Source organism: Staurois parvus, unplaced genomic scaffold (genome assembly GCF_062004578.1).
Source record: "Staurois parvus isolate SC_StPar_1 unplaced genomic scaffold, SC_StPar_1.0 ptg000562l, whole genome shotgun sequence".
In the NCBI taxonomy this organism is placed as follows: Eukaryota; Metazoa; Chordata; class Amphibia; order Anura; family Ranidae; genus Staurois; species Staurois parvus.
The window spans coordinates 11,048,333-11,066,216 of record NW_028318358.1 but is presented as its reverse complement, the minus strand read 5'-3'; the positions used below and the strand labels follow the sequence as shown (position 1 = coordinate 11,066,216).

At 39.5% G+C, this 17,884-nt stretch overlaps 1 protein-coding gene across 3 annotated transcripts in view; it reads left to right on the top strand.

The window, feature by feature from the left end:
- The window catches only part of TNS2 (tensin 2), a 257,661-nt gene that overhangs the window by 125,554 nt on the left and 114,223 nt on the right, over positions 1-17,884 (top strand). For all 3 annotated transcript variants that reach the window (XM_089691474.1, XM_089691476.1, XM_089691475.1), the window contains exon 2: positions 9,853-9,958. In XM_089691474.1, coding sequence (XP_089547600.1) covers positions 9,853-9,958 — 106 coding nt within the window. The remainder of the gene's footprint in view (positions 1-9,852; positions 9,959-17,884) is intronic.

Sequence of the window (17,884 nt, the reverse complement as noted above, 5' to 3'; positions counted from 1 at the left end):
TGTAAAGATATCATGAGAAGGAGTTTCTCCCATGGGCTGGCTAGCATAGTATTTTGACACAACTTTAGGGACTTTTGAATTTCTGGACAAGTTATACCCCTAGACATCTCTGCTGGGAAATGACTCTACTCTTTTTGTGCAACTTACTGTTTGCCACATTACCCTTCTTGGCCCTGAAGAAGTGGGACAACCCACGAAACGTTTTGACCTATCTCAAGAATATGTAACAGGAACACCTGATTGGTGGTTATCCTGTTTTTTTATATATGAATGTTAATTATTTATTCTTTTTAGGCTGGTTCACACCATAGCAATGCAAATCGGATTTGTTTTTGCATGTGCATTTTTGTCATGTTTTCGGTGCGTTTTGATGCTTTTTTTAAGCGTTCCAGTGCATTTTACCACTCTTTTTTTCTTCACCATCAATAAATACGTGTGTTTTTTGGTCCATTGAGGTGTGTTCTGGTGAGTTTTTGATGCGTTTTACAACATTCCAGTACAGTTCAGTGCAGAAAAAATGCAGCATGTTCTACTTTTTTTTTTCTGGAACTGGAACTCACTACAACTGACCACAGTGGTGTGAACGATGCTATTGGAAACCATATAAGCTGCTATCCATGCATTTTTGATGGAGAAAAAAAATGCACTTGACTGCATTTGATGTGACAAGGCCCTAAAGTAAATTTGCATGAAAGCTATGCAGTTTCATATATATTATTCTGGTCTTCTATCTGCTGTGGTTACCAGTAGTATAAATAAAGTCCCACACTAGTTTTTCTCTTTGGTCACTATATATTTGAGATGATACTCTGATAATCCACAATGCTATTTTGATTTTACACTACAACCCATTTTACCTTAATTGTCTCTTGCTTGTCTCAGCTAAGGTTTGGCGTGTGCAGTTCTCTAACCCCATGAACCTTTGCTGGCTCTGGAGAAGGCACATTAATGGGAATGAAGCTGCATTGGTGCACATTTCCTCATATCTACCATTAGTGGTCGGACTTGGATCCAAGCAGCGTCCAGAGCTGAGGAAGAGCCATTACTAGGGCTGATAAGCACTCTTTAGTACATACAGTTAGGTCCATATATATTTGGACAGAGGCAAGAAATAAAGGTGTAGCCCACACCTGGCCATGAAACATCTTTTGATTCAATTGTTGAATTACTTTTGGTCCCTTAAAAAAGAGGGGATGGCTACTCTTAAGAGCTGTGATTCCTAAACCCTTCTTCCAATTTGGATGTACATACCCGCAAATTAAACCTGAGTGTGCACTTTCAGCCCATATTCATTATATAACTATAGTTTGAATATGTTTTGGTAAATACCTGCAAAAAACTAAAATTGTACCTGTGTCCAAATATATATGGACCTAAGTGTATTGTGAACTTATGTGGAAAAAAGAAAAACTATACATCATATGGGGATTTTGGCAAGTTTCAAGTCTTGCCACAAGTTTTCATTTTGATTGGGATGGTGGCACAATTAATTCACTGAAGGGTAGAGCATATTCATGTTGGAAAAGTTAATGAATGATGTAAAGCTGTGTTCACCTTGAATACACAATCCTGTGCAAGGATAATAAAAAAACAGGATTTTTGTTTGTGCATGACTGTAGAGTGCCCAGGTTATACAGTAGTTGTCCAGTGAACCGTTCTGTCAACTCTGATGTGCGTCTCTGCAGCTCCTTCACAATTGCTGTTGGCCTCTTTGTTGCCTTTCTGACTAATAGCCTCTTTACCTGGTCATTACGTATAGTGGATGATCTTTGCCAGGCATGGTCACAGGTTCACTACATTTATTTAAATAGATTAATACAACTTCAAGAGGTATTTATAGTTTGGAATAGCTTTTTTTATAACCCAACCCTGAGTGATACTTCTCCAAAATTTTATGCTTGTTCCTTGGTCTTCATGATGCTGTTTGTCATGATGTTCTGTAATAAACTTAATAAACTCTGGCATATCTGAGATCATGCTTCTAAAAACAGTTGTTTACACCAGAGCTTATTTAGGGGTTTTATGAAAAAGACGGTGAATACATACGATGTGCAGACTTTGCTTTTGTAAAGACCAGAGGTTTCCAAACTTTCCAGGTAAGGGTCAGTTTACTGTGCTTCAGACTTTAGGGGGCCAGCCAGTAGATATAGAAAATGCCCAGATGTCAGTGGGAGTAACCGATGTCTCATCTTTGGTATTAGGGGAAACATTTGTGCCCCGTCGTTGGTGTCAGTAGAAGGAATAGTGCCCCAAGAGCCAGATAAATATATGCAAAGGGCCACATTAGGCCCCCAGGCTGCAATTTGGAGACCACTGGTATACAATAATTACATATATTTATCATTATTAAAATATCATTTTTTATTATGGTTTGGTTTCTTCATCTGAACACTTAAGCCTCGTACACTCGATGAGAATGGACGATTGTCTGTTTTTTTTTTCTTTTTCGCATACTTCTCTCACAATGATGTAATGTATTATATTGTAATGTATTCTTTTGTTTCTAAGCATGCACGGTCTTGGTCACTGTATTTTTTACAGGGCGAATACTGTACTGATTAAACAAAAATATTTAGTTCTGTTATCGTACAAGGAAACATTTTGTGCTCGTTTCTTTGGATAATTTTGCATGAACTGTTGTGATCTCGAAAGCTGTGTACTAATGATCAGATTTTGATCGATTGCCCCAAACGTGGTATTTTTCGTCCAATTTTCTCATTGTGTGTACAGGCTTTAAGGGGTCTGTGACTCGGGGTATTGAAGGCACTGCGTCAACTCTATAGCCATTCAAAAAGCATTTTCAGATGGAATATAGCAATGGCATTATCTGTGCTTCTGTCAGGAAAGTTTTGCCTTGAAGTTGAACTCTGATCTTCTCCTTTATCACCCCCTCCCTTTAACCTTTCTCTAACAAGATTAATCACATTCTACTTCTGTCCTGGGTTTTCTGTTTATAGGTGGCAAGGTCCTTCTTCAGGTGTGCACTTCATTGATTGTAAATGGACTTTAAAGGCAATCGGTGACTACTTGTTTTAATATAACAAGTTCAGAGACTGGCATATGCTCTTTTTGGCATAACAATGACTTGAAACACGCATGTGCATAGCATGTGACATCAGATATACATATCCGTGCTCCAGATTATTAACTCTTTGGTAGCGAATAAAGGAAAATTTTGACAACGCTGGTGGCTTCTTTGTAAACAAGTCAGCAGTGTCTGTTCCCATATTTGTATACTGACAGGTTCTCTTTAATTCAGCTATGGTGGCTAAGGAAAGAAACATTATTTGATGGGCATTCCTCCAGGAGTCTGTGAATTTTGTTACGTTTACCAGGCCATCAAACCTTCAGCTTTCCCATCTGTAAGCACTTAGAGAACATACCATCTCATAGTTGCTGCATTTGCTAAGTGTCAGGGAATTCATTGATGGATCTGTAAGCAATTACAGATCATAATGGAAGTCATATCTTCCTGATGGTGCTTCACAGGTGGGAAAATCATGTTCAGTGGTCAGCAAGTATTACCATCTAACATCTTTTCAGTTTACCTTCTTTGTTCTGATACCTCCCAGGATATTAATGGAAGTAGATGGGGTTATCCCGACTGAAGTAGTAAACAGAAGCTTACAAATGGACTCCTGATTGTCTTTTGGCCCCATTCACAGTCGGAAAGGCTGCAGTCTTGTCATACCTCCTGACAAAGTCCAGACAGTGTGGAGATGGATGTCAGTAACTTGGGTATGGCTTCATAGCAAAGTCTTCTCCTGTGAACACTTATTTACTATATTTTTCTTAGACTGGTAAATCTTACCAGATTGTTTCTGGCCTGAATTTCCTTGGATTCTACTGATCCTTTCCTCTCCTCTGTATTTTTAGCTGATCTTTAAATGAATGATAAGTTCCTGGAGAACAGTTAAGACAGACTTAGTTTGTCCCATTATATCCTTACAGCTTGGCCCAGCGCTCCCCTATCAGCTTAATTAGTGGTCTGCATACATCTTCCTGTCACCTCCTCTTCATCATTGTTTGTTACTGACGTCAAACACTGGAGCTGAGCAGCTGTGCAAAATCATTTAACTACTGCATATTTATCATCCCATTTTTACTGTCCGTTTATCTTTTCTACTGAAAACATGTCTTCAGTGAAGATGGGAATGCTCAAATTTTATTAAATCATTACATTTTAACCAGCTGTGCTTAGCACTGAGAACCTGAACTTTGACATGTGCTGTGTAGCACTGGTTACCTATTTAAAGGTATCATTAAAGTGGAACGCCATTGCATTTGAGCACCACAAATCAAAAACATTAGGTAATTGATTTTCAACATTCAAAGCAAAGTCCCTCATCCATCCATGTCTTAATTCATCCCATCTTCATCCATGGTTCATTTAACATTTACTTCCTGGAATCTGTCTGCCCTTAACTCAGGCATGTAGGCAGGAGGGCATGCTTAGCTGAGAAAACCCCTCCTCCCGTTATGAAGACTCCTGGGATGTATGACATCATTTGCCTAGGCCAGAAACCAGGAAGTAACTGAAGACATGTAAAAAAAATGTTTAAAAATGCTAGCTGCATAAAGATTAAAAATTGGCACTCTATCAATAACATAAAACAAATGATAATGCTGGACACGATATGATGAAAAGTGAACATATATTTAGTGACAGTCCCATAAAGATGTCCTGTAGACCAAAAATTTCCTCTTTCACCATGTGAATTTCTCACTCACTAGAAAAAATTGGTCAAATAGTGCTTTGTAATCATAAATATTGATGACCAGCAGCAAGCTTTCCTAGATCAGGCCTCCCAGTCCTCAGGAAGGATGCCGGCAGGCGAAACGTACGTAGAAGCGTGATCCCGTCACTTCTGGGTTCCCGTGACGTCACATGTGGCCGATAGCGAGGCTTGGAATGCATGCTGGCCATCACCATTGGAAATAATACAAGCACAGGCTGCGTAGATTGCTGCTGGTTTCTGGACACCAATACATGTGAACAAGCTGAAGTTAGAAGCTAAACATAAAATAAAGTGCAGCGCTAAACATATATAGATAATGACATGTATTCAATCAGTTCGATCAATAAAAAGTCCTCCTCAATTAGGTGACAGAGATTAGGTGCTCAAGTATGCAGGTGACTTAGGTATTCAGGTGACTTGGTTCAGGTATCCGTGCACGAAAGTGATAAAGCAATGCGCACTCACCAGACCCGCATAAAATATGCGCCTTTGTGTATAAATGATCCAGATGTCATCCGATACTGGGTGGTCCTCCCTCAGCTGTGTATGAGGCTGATGATCCTCTCCACTTAGGGGTCCCCCTGGTGTTGGACGTTAAAGGATCTGGTCTGGGTCCCTTCGGTGTATCCAGGAGCAGGTCTCCTTGCTGTTCCTTCATATGTGTGTTTCTCTGTGCACACATATGAAGGAACAGCAAGGAGACCTGCTCCTGGATACACCGAAGGGACCCAGACCAGATCCTTTAACGTCCAACACCAGGGGGACCCCTAAGTGGAGAGGATCATCAGCCTCATACACAGCTGAGGGAGGACCACCCAGTATCGGATGACATCTGGATCATTTATACACAAAGGCGCATATTTTATGCGGGTCTGGTGAGTGCGCATTGCTTTATCACTTTCGTGCACGGATACCTGAACCAAGTCACCTGCATACTTGAGCACCTAATCTCTGTCACCTAATTGAGGAGGACTTTTTATTGATCGAACTGATTGAATACATGTCATTATCTATATATGTTTAGCGCTGCACTTTATTTTATGTTTAGTAAGGTCTTCTAGGGGTTATTGGTACCTCATTCGTGCATAGCAGCTTTACAATTGTTTAGTACTAAGGCGCTTCTCTCCAGTCACTTTGAAGTTAGAAGCTGATTGGCTACCACCACACACAACTGCACCAGGTTCTGAGTACTCTGGTTGTAGTAAATCCCCCCCATGCCTCTTTTCTTTTAAAGGATCAGACCCTCTCCAATGTGCAGATAGCACGGATGGTCTGCTATCTTTTTTTCCTATGGCAATCTGTTCCTGCTTGCTCTTTGGAAATTGCCTTTTAAAACATTAGAGATATTTTTCTCTCAATCCTCACCAACAAGTTGGTATTCCTCGAAGCCATCACCTTTGATAGTCCTGTGTTTCATTGTATTCAGCTGACTCTCCAGTGTTACTGCTTTGTAAAAGTTTACACCTCAGCTGACCCATCAGTTCTTTAACCACTTGCCCTCCAGAAGATTTACCCCCCTTCCTGACCAGGCCATACTGTGCGATACTGTGTTACTTTAACTGACAATTGCGCGGTCATGCACCCAATTGAAATTTGTGTTGTTTTCTTGACTTTTTCCTATAAAACATATCCAGTAAAAAATTTTTAAAAACATATTCATAAATTTAGGCCAAAATGTATTCTGCTACATGTCTTTGCTAAAAAAATTCCCAATACCTGTAAATTAATTGGTTTACATGAAAGTTATAGCGTTCACAAATGGCGGTGTATATACTGGAATTTTTATTTATTTATTTTTTTACTAGTAATGGTGGCAATCAGTGACTTATTGCGGGACTGTGGAACTGTGGCGGGCATTCTGGCACTGGGGGGGGGAACTGACTAACTGCCACTGACATCTCCAGTGACACTAATACAGTGATCAGTGCTAATAAAAAGCACTGTCACTGTGCTAATGACACTGGGCAGGAAGGGGTTAACATCTGGGGCGATCAAAGGGATAACTGTGTGCTGTGTGTATTTCACATAGTGTGCTGTGTGTGTTTTACTATGTAGACAAGCTGCTTTGTATTGCTCTGCTATGCAGAGCAATACAAAGCAGCCTGTTCGTGCTGACAGGGGGGAGACCTGTGTTGTTTACATACAGACCTCTCCCCTGTCTGTTCTGCCGACAATCAACGAGTCCTGGCCGAAAATCGGTGGCCGGGACCCGGTGATTGACATGCTGATTTGCCAATAGCAGCGCAGGTAGGGAGCGCGCATCCCCTACCTGGAAATGCGAAATCACGTATATATAAATGATTTTGTGCATCCCTGCCACCCTGTAGCAGTGCTTCTGCTATAGGGTTTTTGGGAAGTGGTTAAGCTGGCCATAGATGGATCAAAATTTAACCAGTTCATCATGGACCTAATTTCGATCCATGTATGGGCAGACTTGTACAGAAGTTGATCTCTCCCAAATTTTCTAGCCAACCTGTTGGAAACTTTTTTGCTCAATCAGTGCTGCAGGCTACAGCCAGAGGTTTTGATGAGAATATTCTGAGGACAGAGAACTCTTTCAGAATACAATAGCTCCGCAGGATGGATTCCCTCATCTACATATTCGAGGGTGAATAGATTCATTTTATTTCATTCAAACCGCTGGATCATGTATGGGTCATGTATGGCCGTCTTTATTGTCTTCTTGACTGCCATTAATTCATCCACATTTGAATTCAGCATTTGAGAAATACTTTTTATTTTAATGATCTACTTTACAACTCTGTTGTATGTATTAAATATTATTTCCTATTTTTCAACTTAAGTGAGAAGTCCAACTCCTTTAAAATGTCAGTGTCCATTTTTTCCATTATGCTATCTATACCCTCCTTCACAGTGTCAAGACCCAGGGATTCAGTTGAGACCAAATCAAAAAGCAGTTTCATGTCAGAGAACCTTGCAGACATAACACCAAGAGAACTCCTTGTAGCCATCACCAACTCCACAAGGTCATGTCTGAGCTGGAAGCCTTACCTTGAAAAGAGACCCATTTTTGCATAGGAATAGTTAGTATTTAGGACTAGGATTTTTAAAGGTAGTACCCAAGTCGAATTGCCTTGCCTGCCCTGTGGATCATTTTAGGTCAGCATGACCTTCGAGGAGTGGGGGGTAATGCAGTGAAATGCCACAATAAGGGGCAGCTTTGTCTTTGTCAGCAACCAGTGATGAGCTGGACTGTTGCCAAACACTTGAAATCAGTAAATCCCCCATATAGTGCCCAAATTCTATAGATATAAATTCTTAGGAGATTATTCTTATTTTTTCTGGCCTTTTTAAGGCCAACTTGCGAGCTTTGGAAAAAAAAAAGAATGCTTTGCTGGACACTGCCATGTGGAACATATACCAATGCAAAAACAAACAATACCAGTACCAAAATACATGGTGTTCTAATGTGATTAAAAGGCAACAATATAAATACACAATTTTTCTAAGGAACATGACTGGGGGAAGTCTTAAGGCTAAACTTGAAGTGGCTCATCTGTAGGATATCCACATGCAAAAATTATATAAACAAAATGAAATATTGCCCCTAAATGATTGTTGGGAATGCAGGGATGGGAGGCAGTTCGGGAATGTGAGGTTATGGTTTGGGTTTTTATTTTTTGTGTACTTTGCTTTGACATTTTATTAAAATTTTAGGGCAGTGCAGTGTGGTACTGTAAAAAAGAAGCTCAAAAATGGTATTATTTTGCCAATATAGCGTAAAAAACATGAATATTCTGGTGGTGGAAAGGCACAGGTGCAACATACAGCCTGCTGCCAGCAGCTTTGTCGGAATTAATGACAAGCTGAAATATGCACAAATTACTGCCTTGAGTCTGTGCTGCAGGAGTATGGCAGCATCTCATTCTCTTCCTTATTGCCCACTCATAGGACTGCACATACCTTGGGTGACATCATGAGGCCTGGACACAGCTAGGAGACAGACCCACTCCTCTGCTCCCCTCCTTCATCCATCCTCCCACCTATTTCTACCTCCTTTTCCAGGCAAAGGCAGCCAATTAAAAAAAAACTTGACAAAATGTCGCAAGGCAGATTGTCCTGCAGATGGAAAGATTATTGGAAAAACAGGGACTGCCCATATGGAAGAAAAATATATTTGAAATATATTTTTAAAATATTCTTCCCAAATATATTGCCATATATTTGAAATGCTACAATTTTGGCCATATTCAGTATATTTCAAAATGTATATCTATCTATCTATCTATCTATCTATCTATATATATATGTATGTATACTGCATGTTGAAATGCGTTTTTATTACAAAATATATGAAAAACATTTTACAAATACATTTCAAAAATACATTAAAAAAAAAAATCTGAAGAATATATTTAAAAAATATATATTTTTTAAACATATTTTTCAGTTTTGTTTTAACATATAAAAAAGTAATTTTAACATATATTTTTACATATATTTTTAAATGCATTCCAAATATGTAGATTTGTATTTTTAAAGACATACAGTATATTTGAAATGTACTTATTTAAAAATATTTTTCATATATTTTGTAATAAAAACGCATTTCAACATGCATTATGTATATATATATATATATGTATGTATTTATTTTTTTTTTAATATATTGAATATGGCCAAAATTGTAGCATTTCAAATACATGGCAATATATTTGGGAAGAATATTTTTAAAATATATTTCAAATATATTTTTCTTCTATGTGGATGGTGGCACTCTTTTTCAAAAGACAGCTCTCTGAAATCAGGCACTGTCCCCAAAAACTGGGAATGCCTGGTCATCCTTTAAAATTATGTAACCTAATAAACAATAGAAAGTTTATATTACTAAAAGGAAAAATGTTTTGAATCCAACTTGTCTGTTCCTGTGTTTGGCGCTAAATTGTTGTTACTCTTCCATGTCGTTCTTATGCTTTTGTTGTGGGTATGTGCGGCATGTTTTGTGAGCCCACAATTTTAGTGGTGATTTGGTATTTAAACTCCATACAAGCTTTTTTTTTAAGGGAAAACAAGCTGCAACTTTGTTACATGCTGACTTTTTTAGATCCTTGGTCTGTGGTCTTCTTTAATCTCAGTTTTGTTTCCTTTACAGCCTGCAGGGGGTGAGCGTCACATCTTTCAAGAGAAAGGCCTGAGAAAGAAGCGGCTGTGTGCCGCCTGCAACGAGCCTGTCGTGTCCCAAGGCAGTGTCTGCAAAGGTAAATGATGATAAGTAGTCTGCATGCCTTTATTCCGCCTTGGAGGTGACTTCGGATGGTCTTATACTGTATGTCTCATTATCAGCACACCTTAAGCAATGGATGTATTGCCCGCTGCAAACAATTGTATTGTAGGAGATTTTTCTTTAGTGGAAGTTAGAAAATGAAAGCAGACATATGACTTGCCATGTGTTCAGCAGTTCAGCCCTGATACCTTTGTATCCCTACATTTCTGATATGGGCCAATTAATTCGGCAATTACTTAAAGTGACAAGGTAATGCATATAGTGTATCATTTTTTTCAACATTTCTTTTAATGATTTATATTTTAGATTTTCATATGTACAAAAATACATGTGCTTTCTAGAGATGGGAAGGCCTGAGAAAGAAAAGGAAAACATGTTTTTTCCCAAACCGATGTTTGGGGTTTTTTCCAGAAAAATTTGAAAAATGTGGAATATGTTCTTTTACAATGATAAATAATATATCTATGACATAGAATTCAAACTATATAGCATGAAGACCTTAATGAAAGATTTCTGATATTTTATCTAAAGTCTTGAATTATTGCGAGCTATCTCACCTGAAGGCAAGCAAATCCTGGAATACAATTCAAGTAACACTGTACTTCTCAATTAAGTTCTCAAACGAGAGAAATATGCATTTCTGCCACTAGGGGGCACTGTAGGGGAAAGGCTCCAGTTTAGTTTTCTTGTGGGCTCCATCTTGTACCTCTTACAGTTGGGTGATTGTTTGGCTTCATTAGATGATAGTTTCTGTCCTCTGAGGCCTTAATTGACAGGTAAGGATAATTGAGGGTAATTTGTCTGACAACTGAGTTTATCTTTATAACCTTTAAATTATTCCTATTAATGTTCTGCACCATCAGTACATTGTTTTTTATCCTCTCAGTAAAATGGTGAGACCAGCATCTAGCATTTGGAAACATTTCTACAGTGCAATTTCTACTGAGAGCAAAGCTGCAATTTGCAAATATTGTGCGAAGAAATATTCTTTTCCAAATGCTACAAGGATGACAAAACACATCCTTGCATGCTAGAGGTGTTGGGCAGACATTAAAGTACTTTATGGAATGAAATGATGAGGACCATAATGAAAATGCGAGTAGCTTTTCCCTCCAGAGTTGTCATTCTAGAAGCACTCTTTCTGCTGTTTCTGGATCATCAGAAAGTGTTTCTTCACCAGCAGCATCTTCAAGTAAGGAAGTGTTATAAACCACTGCATCTCAAAAATACAAAATACAGTCTTTGTTATTCCAATGGTTATAAAAGATTAAAATTTAAAAAGCAAGTTTAGTTTATTTACTGAATAAGCCATACTTTTACATCAAGCTTAATACTTTTATATACACTGCGTTTCACCTTCCCAGTGTAACAAAATGACTTGCAATTTGTAAAACTACTCCACGGCAAAGTTTTTTCAATTTCTCTAAAAATTTAAATTTTTTTCCGGAAAAAAATTAAAAATGTTTTTTTTTCTCATGGCTTCAGAATTTCTGGAAATGTTAAATCTCTAGGCTTTCTCTATTCTCTATTGAGAGACACAACTTTCTGGTAATAAGCAACCAAGGACCATACTGGTGCCTACAGAAGAAAAGGACACTGGGCACTCTAGAGGCTATATTCAACACATAACTTGCCAGTTGTGCTTTGTTTCCTCAGGAGAATATTTTCTATCTATTTAATTTTCTATCAATGGCTATTAGTAGATTAGTGCTGGATATTAAACATTCTGGGAGTCTATCCATTAAACAGTGCAGAATTTCAGAAGTGGTCAGTTAGCACAGGACTCCACTATCAGGTTAGGCCAGTACGTCTGGATATTCTTTGCTGAGTTTTCTGCACCAGAGCTTTTGCAATGTTCTCCCTCTCTGAAGATGTCTAATCGTGAGTGTAAAGGTATTTTCTTACAGAGTCTGCTGTAATGGACCAGAAAGTATATGAGGGAATTACCACTCTCCCTAATGTTATGTGTTATTTTCCTACATAGTAGGATAACTGGCTGGGCATTTTAGCTATGCCTCCATTATGTAGACCAGCATCCTGGAGTGCCGTCAGGGGTTACCATGAGGACTACGATACGTCTGGTATTTTTGCACAGCATCATGCGTTTCCATGCTGCAGATAGGCCAACCCCCAGCACCATGGAAACATATGACGCTACTCTAGGGCGGGTAGCTTTCAGGGCAGTCCCAGCATTCAGAAGGGAACAGGTGACTGCCGCTGTTTAGACCTTCTCCGTCTCCTGCCCACTTCCATGCTGCCACAGCCAAGTTCTGGCGAAAGTTGGAAGGTAGGATTCACTTGTGAAATGGTGGAGGGGAGAACTGAGGACTCTAATGTGAAAGAGTGGGTGGAACTGAGGCTTCTGATGTAAGAAGATGGGGAGATGCAGGGGCCCCGGATTTGAAGGGTGGTGAGAGGGCAAGAGGACTGGGGGGTTCTGAGGACACTAATGTGAGAAGTTCCTGCCCGATATACTGGTGGAGGCTTTCCTGAAAGGGATGAGAAGTAGGCAGAAAGTCCTAAGTGAATTGACGCTGCAATCCTGTCTCCCTGTGCTGGAGTGGGGATTGGGAGCAACCAAAAAGCTAGAAGGAGTAAAAACACCACAAGACAGATGCTGTTGCTACAGGAGATTACCTGGTGAATTTACGATTGGGAAGCTGTAACAAAAGCATATATAGACTTTCAGAAATGGAGGCCTGATGTTTCTGGTGAATACTGAATATGATGGGTATGTGATTGTAAATGAAAGCCTACCTTTTGGAATACTAATAATATTTGGTTACCCAGAAGGATTGCAGCTGCACGTCAATATATGTGGTGGCAATATTTGTGAACGAATGCAAAATAGTTACTCCAGATTCCAGATAGGAGATTCTTGGCCTGTAATTCTGTGTAGCCCAAAATATTTTATGTATTTATTTAGAAGATAGAATGAACTTATCTAATATGTATTGCTCAGTGGTACAGTATATGTATAAAATCTCCAAATAGAAGCTCCATTTTAGTACATCTAGGGAATGGCATACGCTGATAATTTTTTTAAATTCCTGTGATCGGTTCCCGTGAAAGTTGCTATAATCCGATTACATTGAAGTGCAAATATAATACATATTGTTTTGTTTCTGCTTCAACATGATTTCATTTTATTTGCGTATAAATTCACATTGGATTTTTTTCTAGCCAAGACATATGCTGCAGCTTTTACGGAGATGTCTGGCATATGAGGTGGTCACTCAAGGTCAGAAAACATGATGATTGCAAGACTGAATTGGAAAACCATATACTGCACCACCTGTTTTTATTTATCTGTATTGTTTGGAACTTGGTGTACAGTAAATGAGAACAATTCTAAATCCCAGTCACTGGGGCTTTACATCATTTTGTCGATAGGAGTCACATATCATCTTGGCCAGAATTTTATGCTAGTGGTCAATGTACACTACAAAGCATTGTAATCTTGTGAACTAACCATGTAATATAAAGCGAATGCAACTTTAGTGGGACAGCTACCCTTTTATTTTGGGGGGGGAGGAGGTAAAAAAAACAAATGTAGGGTATGTATACTGGTTTAACATTCAGTTTATTGGATGGCAACAAAATTTAAAGCAAAGACAAGTAGGCACAGGAAGAGAGAGATAGCATACAAGTTTACAATACCAAAGTGTAACTGGCAACGATGGCAATCAGACAGATCAGTACAAAAGGCAGTATACAACATATCAAACCATAATGCAATTAAACTCAGGGTAGTATAGTAAAGCATTCAAATATTCAGGTAATCCCCAGTTATCTGGACAAGAAACGTAGAAGGTGGAGTTCACCAAGTGAATAGATATGGGAGCAAGCCTTTAGGGGAAACGGGTGGAAAAGGGGGAGGCCAGAGGGGGTAAACCCTTGTTGATCAGAACAGAATGATTCACCAGTAAAACATCAATGGGTCATAGCGTTAGTTCTCTGGCTTTGACCCAGTCCCCCATACTTTTTTGAAATTTCGTCAGGCAGTTACGAGCCAGTTACGTGAGTTTATATAAAGGCAATACTTGGTTAACCAAAGCATGCCACTGTTGCAGTGTAGGGGGGTAGCTAACTTCCGTTTGAGAAGAATAGATTTCCTAGCATAGTACAATGCATAAAACAAAAATAATGTTTTGTAATGGGTAGTATTTAATGTATCACAGATGCCTAGTAGGAGGAGTAACAGGTCCAGAGACACCGCTAATGCACTTAAGGCACTAAGGTCAGACACCACCTTGCTCCAAAAAAATTGTAGAGTAGGGCAAGACCAGACCATGTGTATAAAAGTACCAACAGGCGTTGGGGAGAGTAATATACTCTATGTAAAAATGTAAGTTGAATCCATCTATCTGTAGCAGAGATCATAAGACGGATATGTGTATACTAGTTTAGTTCGTTATCCTTTTCCCATGGTTTTCGTGGGGGTTAGCTTTGTTTTCCCATAGACTTCTAATATGTCTCAAACTCTTTTAGAAAGCACGGCAAAACTCCTGCATTGAAGTCTGTGGGAAAGCTCAGCTAACCAACATGAAAACCATGGGTTAGCTGTGTTTTAGCTAAAGTGCAGTATGAAGTTGCCCTTTAGAGTAAGGGTTTGTTTGCATCTGTGTTGGCCTTGGAAATTCAGTCTGTGGTAGATGGCTTTTCAGAGAATGGCACAGAAATGGCTAAAGAGAAGTATGAGCCAATACTGCTGTCCCTGACTGCCTTCTTTATTTTTTGACAGCAGATTGGGTTTTTGAATTGAAATACCACACCTCAACCACGAGCCCAGCATTTGGTTCATAACCTTGGAGCAATCCTATTCACTTGAATGGGTCATGTTCATCAGCAGTACTGGCTGCCGAACAAAACAGAGAGTATCAGCATGGGGGGAGGTTGTTCATAAGTGGTTTAGATCCTATTTTACATACAATGCAGGAGGCCAACTTCTAAAGCTTCCAACCCTTTTGCATGGTATACATAGAAGTTTCTTCTCGTTGAGCCCAGCGGGCTAAATGAAAAAAAAACTGAGGAGCTTGCGAGGATGTCTCTCCACTAACTCTCTAATGTTAGTACAGCGATCTCCCCACTGAGCTATTGTGGTCTGACAGGGGTACCGCCCCCCCGCCAGAACACTTTGGTGAGCACTTGCAGGCATTGGTAGATGTTGTTTCTGGCATGCCTGTTCTACTGAAGCCGGGCTTCTGCTGGACAGTCTGCTGTACACACGACCCGAATGTTGGGTGGTTTCTGTTGAGGCGGCCGATATTCGGCCGGCATGTACCAGGCATTTCTTGGGACAGACTGTGTTCAAATCTAGTTTACAACTAATAATGAGATATGCAAGCACAGTACAGACAGGTTTAAATATGGTAAACACAGCTCAGTCCCCACATTCAACAGACTGAAGTAGGATTTTTCAATGTGGGAGTTTCCAGAAAAGTGCATGTGATAGGGTAAGCAGCAGTTTTAAATATTTTTGAAGCTATGCTTTGTGCTATGTGAATGGGAAAATGTAACAAATGTAAACAAGATTTTATCCCAGTGTGGCTGTAAAAGTGGAAATATACTTTAAGCTTTTGGCCAATGTTAATACTAGCCCAATATTTTCTGTTTTTCAAGCAGTGTACCAAGTTCAGTCCACTTAGTGATGGACTCCTTCATAGTTGGCACGTCAGAGATTAATTGAAATTGCAGCACAGGTACCCCTTCAGCTTTAGTCTGGTTCACCCAGTCCTGGAAATACATTCTTTTTCAATAGAATGTCAAGGCTAGGCTGTACTGGTGCCACACAGCCTGAAAATCATTGGGTTTCTGAGGCCAGGTTCTGTCACTGCTGCTTTGAAGCTGCCCAGACGTTTTACCTTAATTGACTGATTGGGAAGAAATGATGCTATCCAGAATGTCACATTTACAGTCACCATAAAGGTAAACTGAAAGTACAAAACTTAAAGTGTATAAATAAAGAGTGCGCTAATTTTTCACAAAAAATGCAAGGATAAATCGTAGAAATAACAAATAAAATCCATAAATATAAACATAAGTCCAGCCACCATAAACCTTGATAGTCCAATATCAACTTAATGGAAATCTTGAAACAAACACCCATGTGCAAATCCGACACCAGATGAAATGAATACACTCACCAGAGCTACAGTCACGTCCATAAATATTGGGACATCAACACAATTCTAACATTTTTGGCTCTATACATCACCACAATGGATTTGAAATGAAATGAACAAGATGTGCTTTAACTGCAGACTGTCAGCTTTAATTTGAGGGTATTTACATCCAAATCAGGTGAACGGTGTAGGAATTACAACAGTTTGCATATGTGCCTCCCACTTGTTAAGGGACCAAAAGTAATGGGACAGAATAATAATCATAAATCAAACTTTCACTTTTTAATACTTGGTTGCAAATCCTTTGCAGTCAATTACAGCCTGAAGTGTGGAACACATAGACATCACCAGACGCTGGGTTTCATCCCTGGTGATGCTCTGCCAGGCCTCTACTGCAACTGTCTTCAGTTCCTGCTTGTTCTTGGGGCATTTTCCCTTCAGTTTTGTCTTCAGCAAGTGAAATGCATGCTCAATCGGATTCAGGTCAGGTGATTGACTTGGCCATTGCATAACATTCCACTTCTTTCCCTTATAAAACTCTTTGGTTGCTTTTCCAGTCTGCTTTGGGTCATTGTCCATCTGCACTGTGAAGAGTCCAATGAGTTGTGAAGCATTTGGCTGAATATGAGCAGATAATATTCCCGAAACACTTCACAATTCATCCGGCTGCTTTTGTGAGCAGTCACATCATCAATAAATACAAGAGAACCAGTTCCATTGGCAGCCATCCATGCCCACGCCATGACACTACCACCACCATGCTTCACTGATGAGGTGGTATGCTTAGGATCATGAGCAGTTCCTTTCCTTCTCCATACTCTTCTCTTCCCATCACTCTGGTACAAGTTGATGTTGGTCTCATCTGTCCATAGGATGTTGTTCCAGAACTGTGAAGGCTTTTTTACATGTCGTTTGGCAAACTCTAATCTGGCCTTCCTGTTTTTGAGGCTCACCAATGGTTTACATCTTGTGGTGAACCCTCTGTATTCACTCTGGTGAAGTCTTCTCTTGATTGGTGACTTTGACACACATACACCTACCTCCTGGAGAGTGTTCTTGATCTGGCCAACTGTTGTGAAGGGTGTTTTCTTCACCAGGGAAAGAATTCTTCAGTCATCCACCACAGTTGTTTTCCATGGTCTTCCGGGGCTTTTGGTGTTGCTGAGCTCACCGGTGCGTTCCTTCTTTTTAAGAATGTTCCAAACAGTTGTTTTGGCCACGCCTAATGTTTTTGCTATCTCTCTGATGGATTTGTTTTGTTTTTTCAGCCTAATGATGGCTGGCTTCACTGATAGTGACAGCTCTTTGGATCTCATCTTGAGAGTTGACAGCAACAGATTCCAAATGCAAATAGCACACTTGAAATGAACTCTGGACCTTTTATCTGCTCATTGTAATTGGGATAATGAGGGAATAACACACACCTGGCCATGGAACAGCTGAGAAGCCAATTGTCCCATTACTTTTGGTCCCTTAACAAGTGGGAGGCACATATGCAAACTGTTTTAATTCCTACACCGTTCACCTGATTTGGATGTAAATACCCTTAAATTAAAGCTGACAGTCTGCAGTTAAAGCACATCTTGTTTGTTTCATTTCAAATCCATTGTGGTTGTATATAGAGCCAAAAACGTTAGAATTGTGTCGATGTCCCAATATTTATGGACCTGACTGTATATGCTGATTAAATTATAAACCAGCATGATAGCATTTTGCTCTGGGAGCGATGATCTGCAGGATATCCCAGTAGATGAACAGCAACCAATAGTGATCTA